The following is a 13,241-nucleotide window of genomic DNA, read 5'->3' on the forward strand; positions in this document are numbered from 1 at the left end:
ACTCAGGAGGCCCAGGGGTCCTGTTTTGAGAAGATGGGGCCTGCTGAGGAAGGAGGGGAGACAGCTGGATAAAAGGGCCCCAAGGCAGGGACTGGGAGTGCACACAAGGGGGGAGACAAGGAGCGCAGCAGTGAAAATAAACAGAGGGAGGAAATGACTGAGGTGGGGGAGGAGAGAGACCAGAAGAGAGGCAGGAAATGGTTCTGTTGCTGCCCTGGAAAGCCCTGGGGCTGCCTGGGGGCAGCTCTCAGGATGTGCTGCGCACGCAAAGCCCCTGGGAAGGCGGCTATGAAATGGCTGGCGAGCACAGGGCTGCGTGGCTTCCATCTTGACCTTGCTTCCTGCTCGCTCATGGCTGGGCAGCACTGGGGAGACGATTCACTGCGTGGAGGGAAGGGAATGAGAAAGGCAGCAGGTCCTGAATGCGCAGGGGGCAAGAGGGGACAGAAAGCCGCCGTGATCCGGACTCACAGCTGGTCACGGGTTGGGCGGGGGAGAACTTGCCCACCTCCCCTGCCAACCCAGCTATAAGGAGGAGACAGACAGTCAGAGATTGTGTCACAAAACGTGCCAGGGCCCTGAGCAAAGAGGGAAACCTGCCCGTGGGGTTTGAGATGAAAGTACCCGGATGTGCCCTGGGGTTCCCATGAGACATAAAGGCTTCAGCGTGGCATGGAAGGAGCGTGACACTTGACATCAGTGGCCCAGAACCCAGCAGCGGCTGCAGAGCTCAGCTCCACGTCACAGGTGAGGCACACGAGCAGAAGCCCCGCCCGTGTGCCTCGCCCTCCCCAGCACCATCAGCCCTTCGCTTTCAGGCGCACACCGGCTCGGCTCGGCTCGGCGAAAGAAGTCGTCCTGGCCTATGTCAGAGAATTTGGCTGTTTGAGGACTGGCAGCACCTGCAGCCAAGTGGGGTGCTCCCGGGCATGGGACTGTGGCACCACGGGCCGGTCAGCTGGGCTGTGCTGAGCGCGGTGACCTCGCTTGGGACCGCTGCTTCCCTCTTTACCACAAACGGGCTGCACCCTGCTCGTGTTCCCAGGGAAAGTCCCGCAGCTCTTCCCGACCCCTCCAGGAAAGCTAGAGGAACACGCAACACACGGCATCAGAATCCAGAGGCAGAAACCAGGGGGCCAGATTCGCTTGGGTGCTTCAAGCCCAAACTTGGGATGGAGGAATAGCAGCCACCCTGTGAGGTGAACCCCAGGCCTTCTCCCACGCTCCACAGCCGAACCCCAAACTGTCCCCTGCCCCAAACATTCCCCAACCACCCCCCTGAACCCCAGACTATCCCATCCTCCCACTTGACCGTTCTCTGAAGTGACCCCGGACCCTCGCTAAGCTGTCCTGTGCTCAGACGGGCCCTCCCTCTTCCTGACACCGGCGGGGCGGTGGGAGGAAACCAAGGTCCACTGGCCACTTGTGACAGAGCCAGGGCCTCAGCAGGCAGCTCCAGCAATGGGAAGGGGCACCTCGCTGCAATGCCCACCCATGGGAACAGGAACTGCAGGGAGCTGCCCTAATCTGGGGCAAGCCCCCATCCCAATACTGCATCTGTCTCCATCAGGGTGACCGCAGGGCTCCGGTGGAATCAGCCAGCCCCTCCCACTCAGCGAGCAAACGGCCCTTCCAGTCCTGTGTTTGGCCTTGTCAGGCTAATCCTCCCAGGGCTGGAGCAGTGCTGAGAGCAGCCCTAACGCGTCTGTCCGTTCAGACTGGTGCTGCATGAAAATCCTGCAGGCTCCTGGGGCTGGAGCATGTGCAGGTGGACGGACGCAGTGGATACAGGCTGCAAGTGGAGCTGGGACAGATACCTGGTGGGGCTGGAAAGCCCTGGCCCCCTGGGGTGGGGGGCTCTCGGAGTCTTTGCTTCCCTGCCTTGTTCAACAGGGAGAGACGGAAAACCTCTAGAACATAAGAATGACCATACTGGGTCAGATCAAAGGTCCATCCAGCCCAGTATCCTGTCTACCGACAGTGGCTAATGCCAGGTGCCCCAGAGGGAGGGAACCTAACAGGTAATGATCTAGTGATCTCTCTCCTGCCATCCAGCTCCACCCTCTGACAAACAGAAGCTAGGGACACCATTCCTTACCCATCCTGGCTGATAGCCATTAATGGACTTAGCCTCCATGAATTTATCCAGTTCTCTTTTAAACCCTGTTATAGTCCTAGCCTTCACAACCTCCTCAGGCAAGGAGTTCCACAGGTTGACTGTGCGCTGAGTGAAGAAGAACTTCCTTTTATTTGTTTTAAACCTGCTGGCCATTCATTTCATTTAGTGGCCCCTAGTTCTTATCTTGTGGGAACAAGTAAATAACTTTTCCTTATTCCCTTTCTCCACACCACTCATGATTTGATGGACCTCTATCACATCCCCCCTTAGTCTCCTCTTTTCCAAGCTGAAAAGTCCTGGCCTCTTCAATCTCTCCTCATATGGGACCTGTTCCAAACCCCTCATCATTTTAATGAACCTTTTCTGAACCTTTTCTAATGCCAGTATATCTTTTTTGAGATGAGGGGACCACATCTGCATGCAGTATTCAAGGTGTGGGCGTACCATGGATTTATATAAGGGCAATAGGATATTTTCTGTCTTATTCTCTATCCCTTTCTTGATGGTTCCTAACATTCTGTTTGCCTTTTTGACGGCCGCTGCACACTGCGTGGACGTCTTCAGAGAACTATCCACGATGACTCCAAGATCTTTCTCCTGATCAGGTGTAGCTAAATTAGCCCCCATCATATTGTATGTATAGTTGGGGTTATTTTTTCCAATGTGCGTTACTTTACATTTACCTACATTATATTTCATCTGCCATTTTGTTGTCCAATCACCTAGTTTTGGGAGATCTTTTTGAAGCTCTTCAGTCTGCTTCAGTCTTAACTATCTTGAGCAGTTTAGTATCATCTGCAAACTTTGCCACCTCGCTGTTCACCTCTTTCTCCAGATCATTTATGAATAGGTTGAATAGGATTGTTTCTCAGACTGACCCTTGGGGAACACCACTAGTTACCCCTCTCCATTCTGAAAATTTACCATTTATTCCTACCTTTTGTTCCCTGTCTTTTAACCAGTTCTCAATCCATGAAGGGATCTTCCCTCTTATCCCATGACAACTTAATTTACATAAGGGCCTTTGGTGAGGGACCTTGTCAAAGGCTTTCTGGAAATCTAAGTACCCTATATCCACTGGATCCCCCTGGTCCACATGTTTGTTGACCCCCTCAAAGAACTCTAATAGATCAGTAAGACACGATCTCCCTTTACAGAAACCATGTTGACTTTTGCCCAACAATTCATGCTCTTCTATGTGTCTGACAATTTATTCTTTACTATTGTTTCAACTAATTTGCCCAGTACTGACGTTGGACTCACTGGTCTGTAACTGCTAGGATCACCTCTAGATCCCTTCTTAAATGTTGGCATTACATTAGCTATCTTCCAGTCACTGGGTATAATAGCTGATTTAAAGGACAGGTTACAAACCATAGTTAATAGTTCTACAATTTCACATTGGAGTTCTTTCAGAACTCTTGGGTGATGCCATCTAGGCCCAGTGACTTGTTCCTGTTAAGTTTCTCAGTTAATTCCAAAACCTCCTCTAGGGACACTTCAATCTGTGACAATTCCTCAGATTTGTCACCTACAAAAGACGGCTCAAGGTTTGGGAATCTCCCTCACATCCTGAGCCGTGAAGACTGAAGCAAAGAATTCATTTAGTTTCTCCGCGAGGACTTTATCGTCTTTAAGTGCTCCTTTTGTATCTCGATCGTCCAGGGCCCCCACTGGTTGTTTAGCAGGCTTCCCGCTTCTGATGTACTTAAAAAACATTTTGTTATTACCTTTTGAGTTTTTGGCTAGCTGTTCTTCAAACTCCTTTTGGCTTTTCTTATGACATTTTTACATTTAATTTGGTCGTTTATGCTCCTTTCTATTTACCTATTTATGTGTCGTGCCAGAGCAGGTCAAGTGGGCACGGGGCTTCCGAGTGTGAGAGGCCCAGGCGGGTGGGTCCTGGACTGCTCCTGGCCGCAAGAAGGAGAAAAGAAACATCCTTCCAGCAAAGAGAACCCCCGGCCCAGCTCCTGCCCTGGGGGATCCTCCAGCAGGTCAGGGGATCCCAGTGCACCTGCCTGGGAGATTCTCCAGGGAGGCTGGGGGCTAAGGGCACATAGGGAGAGACAGAAATCCACAGGGAAAGGAACATGAGCCAGGAGGAAGTGATCGGTTTCTCTGCCGGCGCTCCAGCCCTGCCCTGTCTCACATCTGTGCCCAGACCAGCAGCCTCTGAACTTGGGGGATGGGGTGGAGCACGGCAGATGCAGGGATCCTTAGGGCAGTGGTTCTCCACCGGGGGTACACATACCCCGGGGGTACGCAGAGCTCTTCCAGGGGGGACATCAACTCATCTAGCTAGTGCCGAGTCCGGCCAAAGGGACACTCCCCAGAGCCAGCGCTGTACAGGGAGGTGTCAGTACGATCGTCATGTTCCCAAGGCAGGGCGTTGCGAGCCCGGCCTTTGTAAGCGAGCCCTTCGACTTGGGGCGCGCCCCAGGGGTACAGAGCCGCTGCCTTGGGGGCAGCCTAGCGCCCACCGCACCCGGCGGGGTCCCGGCCAGGCGGACCCGCAGCGCCGCCGCGCGGGGACCGGCGGCAGCAGCAGCCGGCCCCGGGGGCGCCCCCGCGGCGCCTCGCCCCGTCCCCCGCGGCTGTGACAGGCGCTGACCGGACAGTCGCGGCCCGGCGCAGAGGGCAGCGGCCGGGCCACCATGAGCTGCTGGGGCTGCTGCGGGAGGCCCGGCGCCGGCGGAGCCGCGCCCCACGCCTGGGGCTACGGCCCCGAGGACGGCCCGGAGCGCTGGCACGAGCACTTCCCCCTGGCCCGGGGGCGGCGGCAGTCCCCCGTGGACATCCGGGCCCAGGACACCCGCTACGACGCCGCCCTGCGGCCGCTCCAGTTCAGCTACGAGCCGGCCGCGGCGCGGAGCATCGCCAACAACGGGCACACGCTGCAGGTGCAGTTCGGCGAGGGCGCGGCGCTGGCCGGGGGGCCCCTGGACGGCCCCTACCGCCTGGCCCAGCTCCACCTGCACTGGGGCTCGGGGCCGGCGCAGGGCTCGGAGCACACGCTGGAGGGGCGCCGCTTCCCGGCCGAGCTGCACCTGGTGCACTGGCGGGCCCGCGACGGGCGGCTGAGCCGGGCGATGAGCCGCCCCGACGGGCTGGCCGTGGTGGCCGTGCTGCTGCGTCTGGGGCAGCCCTGCCCGGCCCTGGAGCCGCTGCTGGGGGCGCTGGGCTCCGTGCGCACCCGGGGCACCGAGGCGCCCGCCCCCGCCTTCCGGCCGCGGGAGCTGCTGCCCGCCGGCGGCGACTTCTGGACGTACCCGGGCTCGCTGACCACCCCGCCGCTGCTGGAGAGCGTCACCTGGCTGGTGCTGCGGGAGCCCCTGGAGGTCGGCGCCGAGCAGCTGGGCGCCCTGCGCGGGCTCCTGAGCAGCGCGGCCGGCGAGCCGCCCTGCCCGCTGCAGGACAACTGGCGGCCGTGCCAGGCGCTGCACGGCCGGGAGCTGCGGGCCAACTTCCGCTGAGCGCCCGGCCCGGCCGCCGCGCAATAAACGCCCTGCCACGCTGGGGCCAGGCTGCCTCCTTCCCCCGCGCGGCGCTGGCCCGCCCAAGCGGCCAGGCCCGGCCGGGCAGCGGGCTCTGCCCTCAGCGAGAGGGGAGCAGCAGAGCCAGGGGCCGGCCGCGGGCCAGGGCAGGAGTCAAAGGGCTGGTAACAGGGATCCTGGCAGCAGCAGGGGCCGGCCCTGGTGCGCTGGAGAGGGGACGCCAGGGTGCAGTGAGGGTACAAATCCCCGCCAGCACTGGATGTTAAACTTACCCCCGGGGCAGCCTGGGTGGGGAACCCATCCCTGAGCATGCTGGGGGGGGGGGGGGGGACAGGGACTTAAAGGTGCTTACAGCAAGGAGGGGAAGAGCCAAGGAACATCCCTGGGGAGCAGCTGTTCGGAGACTGGAGTTTATAGTTCCAGAGGGTCCTCACAGCACATTATGAACAAGAGCCAGACCCCATCCCTCAGTGAAGCTTTAACAAAATTCGCCCCAGGGCAGCACCCTGCATCCCCAGGAAGGGGGTAGAGAGCCTGCAGCACAGTTAACTGGCAGGGACACCAGAGCCCGGCCCACCAAAACTGAACGCCTTCAGCGCAAGGGGTGACAAACTGTTCTACGCCCTGGGGTAGGCACCGAGGGCAGTTTTAGTTAAGGCAGGTCAGTCTCTAAATTAAACCCAAACAAGCTCCTTTTAAACCGAACCGGGAATGTGCGCACAGGGAGTTACAGCCATTTAAGTAAATCAGCTTAGAAACAGCCCTACATTTAACTAGTACAGCTTTGACTCTCGAAGCATCTTCCCCACTCCAGCAAAGGTGAGCTCTTCACGGAGCTGAAGGAGTGAGCTGACCTTGCTGCTATTCAAGTGGCCTTAGACTAAGGGGGGCTCTCGGTCAGGGAGTCCAATGCTTGGACAGCCCCAAGAGTCAAACTCCCAAGCCTGGAGCAGGCAGGCAGCTTTGGCAGCAAGCAGTCCACGCCGCTAGCACTCCCCTCATGCCAACGACCAGACATCGCCCCTTTCAGCAGGAAATGCAAGACTGGCTCTTTTCGGCCTTCTTAGGACAGCAACAGCTAAAACTAAGACAAGAGGGGGAAAGGGAGAAGCACTCAGAGGTTTCTAGCAACCTCCTTGGCAGAAGCATACTCCATGATAGGCCCTGGCTGGTGATAGTGTCTGAAAACAATCCCAAACAGAACGATGGTGATAGGCACCTGATAAGCTACACGGACAGAAGAGGGAAAGCTACCATGTGCAAGGAGGATGGCTTCATGGGCCAAGGCCCACTCCCCCCAGTTAGCAGAAGGAAATCTGACTGCAAAGCTGTTCCCATGACACCGTGGACAACGGCAGCATTCCCCTAGAAAACCAGTCTTATGAAAGACTTAGACCACCCCGTCGCTTAAGAAGAAAACAGATGACAACAGAATTGGGTCCCACTTACTGCTGGTGGTCTTGTCAGAGTAGTTAAGGATTCTGCAAACTCCAGCGTTGGCAGAGAGGGAATGAGGGGGCCGGGTAGAGAAGCCTTAGAGCTAGGGCAAAAGGGCTGAAATGTTCCTCACAGTGGAGGAAAAGGGAACATTTGTTAAAAGGAGAGAGACAGAGCACCAGGCCTCAGAGGTCTTGGCACCTGCTCCCGAGAAAGGCGTTTGGAAAAGCTGGCCAACTTGGGCCAGAAGACCTAGGGAGGATGGGACATTGGGCCACTACACTATCTCCAGCAAGCCACTCGATGGCACATGGCTGGGTCACTCCTCCTAACCTAGGCTGAGGTGCCTGTGTGAAATCACTCTCTGACAGATGCGGGAGTGCCCAGCCCTGCACAGGCTTGGCGTTCGTAGCTGTGTGTAGCCACAGCGGGAAAGCGCAGGAGCTGCAAGGAGACTTTTGCCTGGTGGTGCTTAGAAGTTTAGGCTAATTCCCAGCCCAGAGAAGTGAAGGAGCTGGAGGGTGATAGGGACACATGCTAGAGCAGGCCTGCAAATTAAATAGGAAAGAAACCAGCTCTAGCCCGTCACTGGTCCAAATCCACGTCCTCAACCTATTACAGCACCACCACCACTCTACTGCCCCGAGACCCCAGATGCTAGGGAGAAAGAGTCCAGACGCCAGGCAGGTGAACTAGCTAGTACAGGTGAAAGCAGGGCAACCTACAATGGGGACAAGCTCAGCGTGGAAATATTGTATTACTTTGTACTTCTGCCTTTCATCAGAGGATCTCCAAGCGCTTTACAAACACCAACTAATTTAGAATCTGTATCCCTTTTTAGAGAGGGGGAATGCAAGGCACAGAAATGACTCAATGGCTCACAAAACTCTACAGCCGAGCCAGGAGTAGACCCCACATTTCCCAAATGGTCAGTCCTGTTCTGTAAGCACGAACACACCCTCCTCTCTGCCCTTCTAGCACGGGCAGGGAATCCTCTGCATTCGTATATTGCTGTGATATCTGCAGCAACAGCAGCCTCCATTGCTGTGATCTCTACTTACTCGCTGTACTCCACCAGCCCACCGCAGCAGCTCTCTTTAGATGGGTGTCACTGTAGGAGGGATTACACTGCACAAAGAGGTAAAGTGGCAGTGCCCAAAATGTGCTGTCAATTTGCCTTGGGAACCATCAGCATATTAACCCCCACCTCTTCAAATTCACCCGGAGCTCAAAGAGGCTAGTTTGAAAGGGGAGTGTTTGCACAGAGGTCTTATAAACAAACTGTCTAACCTAAGAGGAAAATACCTTTTCTAAACCACACAGCAGTAGCAGAAAACCCACTTAGGCGAACGGCCAGAACAAAACCCAGACAGCAGCGGTGGCATCTGTTATAATCCAGCCGTAGTGAGAGGCGGCTGAAGGCCTCCGTGGTACAGGAGCAGTGAGGCTCCAATTATACAAAGCTCTGTGCAGAGACTTCAACAACTAATCCTCACCATAGGCTGGGAGGTGAGTAAACAGTGCCTCTAATGGCTAGTGCACCCATACAGGGCGGCTGGTCCAAGCCCATACAGCAAGTCAGTGCAAGAGAGGGTTAAAGCGCCATCTGAACAGCTGCAGTTCTACTACGATTCAGAATGAAAATGGACGGATTAGCGAATGAGTGTCTCATGTTTCTGCCTAGACCTAAAATACTCCAGCGAGGAGTTACAAAGGCACACATACAGAGTGTGGGCTGGTAAGCTCCTTCCTGATCCTGTCATCTGCATGCTGAAGCTGCTCCTAGGGCCAGGCCAGCCGTATCAGGGGTCAGTCTCAAAGCGGAGAAGAAAGGAAGCATCAAGAAACTACTGATCATTTCAGACACAGCAGCATGGTTTGAGGATCTGTGGAAGCAGGGGATGCTGCTATGATCTGCTGTCTGTATCAAATCTTCGAGGCTACTCTGGCACTACCCCGGTTGGGAAATGCTGTTCTAAGTTCCTAAGCCAGGCAGGGTGTCTTAGCCTTGCCTACAGTAGTTTTGCATCCTTTACTCCTGTAGTTCATCCCCTGGACCACTGACCAGTTTCCTCTTTAGTTCAAGAGAGCCAATGAAATTAGTTGCTTTTTCTGCAGTAGCCTGCCCTTGGAAAATCACTGCACATCCTTGCTCTGGACAAGCAATTCGAAGTACCTACCCCTGCTAGGGCCTGGGCTCATCACCACATATAGAGCTAGACACCTGAATATTTTGGATGTGACTTTAGACTGAAGCAGATGGTATGAACCCAGTAAAGTGTGAAGAGCCCAGGTGCCAAGACCCAATTATTCAGGCAGCGGGGGCATCACTACAGGGATATGGCCATTGCTGGAGACTAGCCCCTCCTTAGCCTACCAGGAACACACCATTCCTATTATTCAACCCATCTGTTTATTATATAGGTTCATACATCACCATCCCTGCGGTCAGTTCACAGGGCCAGAGCTCACCAACCCTACACTGGGTCAGTCAATCTCTCCTCCCTGTACAGCTTATTCTAGAGCAGTGGTTCCCAAACTTTAACAACCTGTGAACCCCTTTCACTAAAATGTCAAGTCTCACGAACCCCCTCCTAAAAATGAGTATTTCCTGGGATTTTCTCCTTTACAGAAGTATAAATTATAAAAGCAGTGATCTTGGAAATATAAAATTTGTTTTTATGACATACTTATTACACTTTATTAATTATTACAGTATTTTTATTATATTATGAAAACTGCAACACTCTTCCAAGATCTCACTTTTGTAGCTTGTATCACTTTGAATAAGGCTGTTATAAGACAAGGCTCCTATGTTTCATCAAGGAGTATCAGATGTGGAATAGCATGAAGGGATTTAAGAAGCCATCTCAGAATTCCTCCTACACAAGCATTCAGGTCTTGAGCAGTCCAGGCAAACAACACATGTTACAACAAAGCTTAAACTTGTTTTTCATAATAATTTTAAAAACAGTAGCTGCCTATTTAATTTTTAAAACAGCAAAAAATAACCACCTCCCTTTCCATTTCTTATGAGTCTTGAAGTTTAAATCTCCTCAGTGTGATAGATAGGCTTGCTTTGATCTGCTTAGCTCTCGGAAGTGCAGGGGCTGTGGGCTGCCGGCTCCGTGCTGCCTGGGGTCCCTAGGGACAACTCTGTCCGCCATTAGGGAATTTTTTCCCTCAAGAACCCCCTGTAACATTTTGTGAACCCCAGTTTGGGAACCACAGTTCTAGAGCATTACCTCCACTGCTTTCCCTCTGAGAACTGCTAGGACAGTCTCAGCCAACTGCCGCCCCCAGGTTCAGCACAAAATCAAACAAGAGGGAGAGAACTCCAGTGACTCCTAAAGATACGAGTTACCCTTCCACGCACACTTCCATAGCTTGTCACATCCTCACAGGTGCCTAAGTGTGCTTGTCACAGCTACCTCTACACTGAGGAGGGAGAGTTTACCATGACATTCCCAAGGGGCGTTTGGAGGCCGGATGGGTAGGAATTACCTCCATTCACCATTACTAGTGGAAATCTGCCTTCTGTGTAAGGGTCTGTTTGCCACGCGCCCCCTCCACTCCAAACAGGACTAGCTTATAAACCAATTGAGGAGGGAGACAGGGAGAAGGGTATGACAATCTCAGCCCCAAGTGAGAGATGGTGGGGAGGTGTGGGGAGAGAACAGCTACCTCTCACATCAGAGGCCTGTCACTCCCAGAAGGTCTCCATAGAACAGGAGGGAGGAAGCAGAGGGGCAGGGAGCTGGCAAGCTCCACTCCTACAAAGTCCATTACGTTTTCCACAGGTACCAGCTGTAAGAAGTGCCTACCATGGTGGGGCTCTGTGCACCACTGCAAAACAAAGAAAGCAAGCACAATGCTTCGTATGGGCCTAGGCTCTTCCATGCAGGATTCTCAAAGCACTTTGTGTATTTTACACCTGGAGAAACCTGTCCTAAACCCCAAAGGCAGTAGTCTGTTGGGATCCTGGAGGTGGGCGGGTGGAGCTCGCCCACTACTAAAGGGCCTTCCCCAGCCTAAGGGGAGGATCCACAAGGCAGTAGCAGAGCCAGGCAGAGAGCCACAGGAGTACTGATCAGTTCCCAGTTCTAGCCACCAAGGCATCCTGACCAAGCTAGCATGGCAATTCTCCCACTGCCGAAGAATCCCAACCATCTGAGAGCCAGTTGGGGAAGGCCTAGTGTGGGGTCGGTGCTTACTCCATGTCGTGATTTAGCACGTGGTTAAGGCAGGCTGTAGGCCAGTCTATTTACCAGCTCATTTGCAATGCAGGATGAGGAAAGTACTGTAACCCTGTGTGGCAGATACTGGGGAAAAGAAAGCCCTTTGCACTTAGCTACTCTTTATATAGCCCTCGTTGGCTGAAGGGTCCCCCGTGCAGGGCCCGTTCTGGCCGACTCTGCTGAAATGCTGTCTTCACCCCATTTTTTAAAGTGCATTGCAACAAGTGTAGCAAGTGTGTTCAACCCATAACTTCTGTGCCCAGCTAGAGTGACCATCTGCAGTGCTACTGTACATATCGCCGATGGCTTCCACCCTCCCCTCCCCCCACGTGGGCATGTTACATCAAAACTACTTATCAAAGGATGCAAGAGCATGGGACATGTGATAAAGGGTGTCCTACACCCCCTAGCCAGGGCACCATCGGCTTGGCTGCAATATTAATTCAGAAATCAAAGCCAGAATGCAGGGCTTCTGGGCAGTAGGCAAGAGAAAAACAACATTGCTAGACCCATGCGCAGATCCCGGCAGAAATGATTCTGAGAATATGAAATGCTCCTTCCACTACCAAAGGTTTTATGTTACACAACCTCTGCTTTCATGGCTACTTTGCACTTTATTCCTTTGCAATCTTAAAAGTGAAGATTGCCATACAGTGTTGCTTTGATATAGTGGTTCTCAAACTTTGGTCCTGGGGACCCCTGTCACATAGCAAGCCTCTGAGTGCAATCCCCCTAACAAATTAAACCTTTTAAATATATTTAACACCATTATAAATGCTAGAGGCAAAGTGGGATATGGGGTGGAGGTTGACAGCTCATGACCCCCCCATGTAATAACCTCATGACCCCCTGAGGGGTCCCGAACCCCAGTTTGAGAACCCCTACTTTAATAGCTCCCATGGATCGATCTCTCTCACACACACACACACACACACACACACACACAAAGATAACCACTGAAGTTGATAACTTGTGATTAACTTAGCACTCCAAGACATGTCAGTTTACTTAGTTACTCTGCAATTAGGGAAATCTTGCGCTTCTCATGCAATGCATAAATTTAAATGTCAAATGAATCTTTAAACACCTCTTAACCTTAACATGTTTGCAAAATTAGTTTTTTAAACCAGGTTGCAAAACCACTGCAAGGATAGCACAGCCAACTTCTATGAGGAATCAAGAGACAGAGACCATCTCTTAGGATTCATTTGGGAAAATATTCTCAGTTTTACCCAGTACTAAATAAAGGCTCTCAAAGTGCCAAGTTTTAAATAAAAGCTTCCAGGAAATTTAAAACAAAAGCGTAGCATAGATTTACCTTGTGTCTAAGACATAGCCTCACTAGTCCAGCATCTTTTCTCTGACAGAGGCCAGTACCAAATGCTTCAGAGGAAGCTGCAAGAAGCCACATAGTGGACAATTATGGAAAACTAATTGATTGGGGGTGTGTCTTCTTTACCCACAACAGTCAGTGATTGTCTTATGCCCTGAGGCATTGCATCACTTTTTTATAATCCTAATGTAACTGTGGATGTTCTCATTTTCTAAATAAATAGCTAACCCTTTTTTGAATTCTACTAAGCCTTAAAAAAAACATACGATGCCTGCCAGCTTGTTTAAGGATGAAGGCTGGGTTTCTTAAGGCAGGCATCATGTGGAGGTTTAGTTAGAATTGCCACCCATGGTGGTATATAACAACTAGATTCCCTAGTGCCAATACTCCCATGGATTAAGTCAATGTCACTCAGCCAAAATGTCTGAGATGTTACTGTTTCACATTGATAAATGGATTTGAGACTTGCTTTTCATTTTTCTTTTAAAAACTGGAAAAGTTTCTGACCTTTTGTTTCAGAAATATGAGGGTTGAACAGGGGCCACAGGAGAAGAAAGTTCTATTGTGGGACTAATTATATCTTAGTGACACTTGACTGTTTTAGTTTGTCCTTGGGA

The 13,241-nt window shown here is 52.7% G+C and overlaps 1 protein-coding gene across 1 annotated transcript; it reads left to right on the top strand.

Moving 5' to 3' along the window:
* Window positions 1-4,776: 4,776 nt before the first annotated feature.
* LOC119563918 (carbonic anhydrase-like) lies at window positions 4,777-5,622 on the top strand. The gene has a single exon (XM_037880845.2). The coding sequence runs from the start codon at window positions 4,777-4,779 to the stop codon at window positions 5,593-5,595; it is 819 nt and encodes a 272-aa protein (XP_037736773.1). The 3' UTR covers window positions 5,596-5,622.
* Window positions 5,623-13,241: the final 7,619 nt, after the last annotated feature.

This window comes from Chelonia mydas, chromosome 17 (genome assembly GCF_015237465.2).
Source record: "Chelonia mydas isolate rCheMyd1 chromosome 17, rCheMyd1.pri.v2, whole genome shotgun sequence".
In the NCBI taxonomy this organism is placed as follows: domain Eukaryota; kingdom Metazoa; phylum Chordata; order Testudines; family Cheloniidae; genus Chelonia; species Chelonia mydas.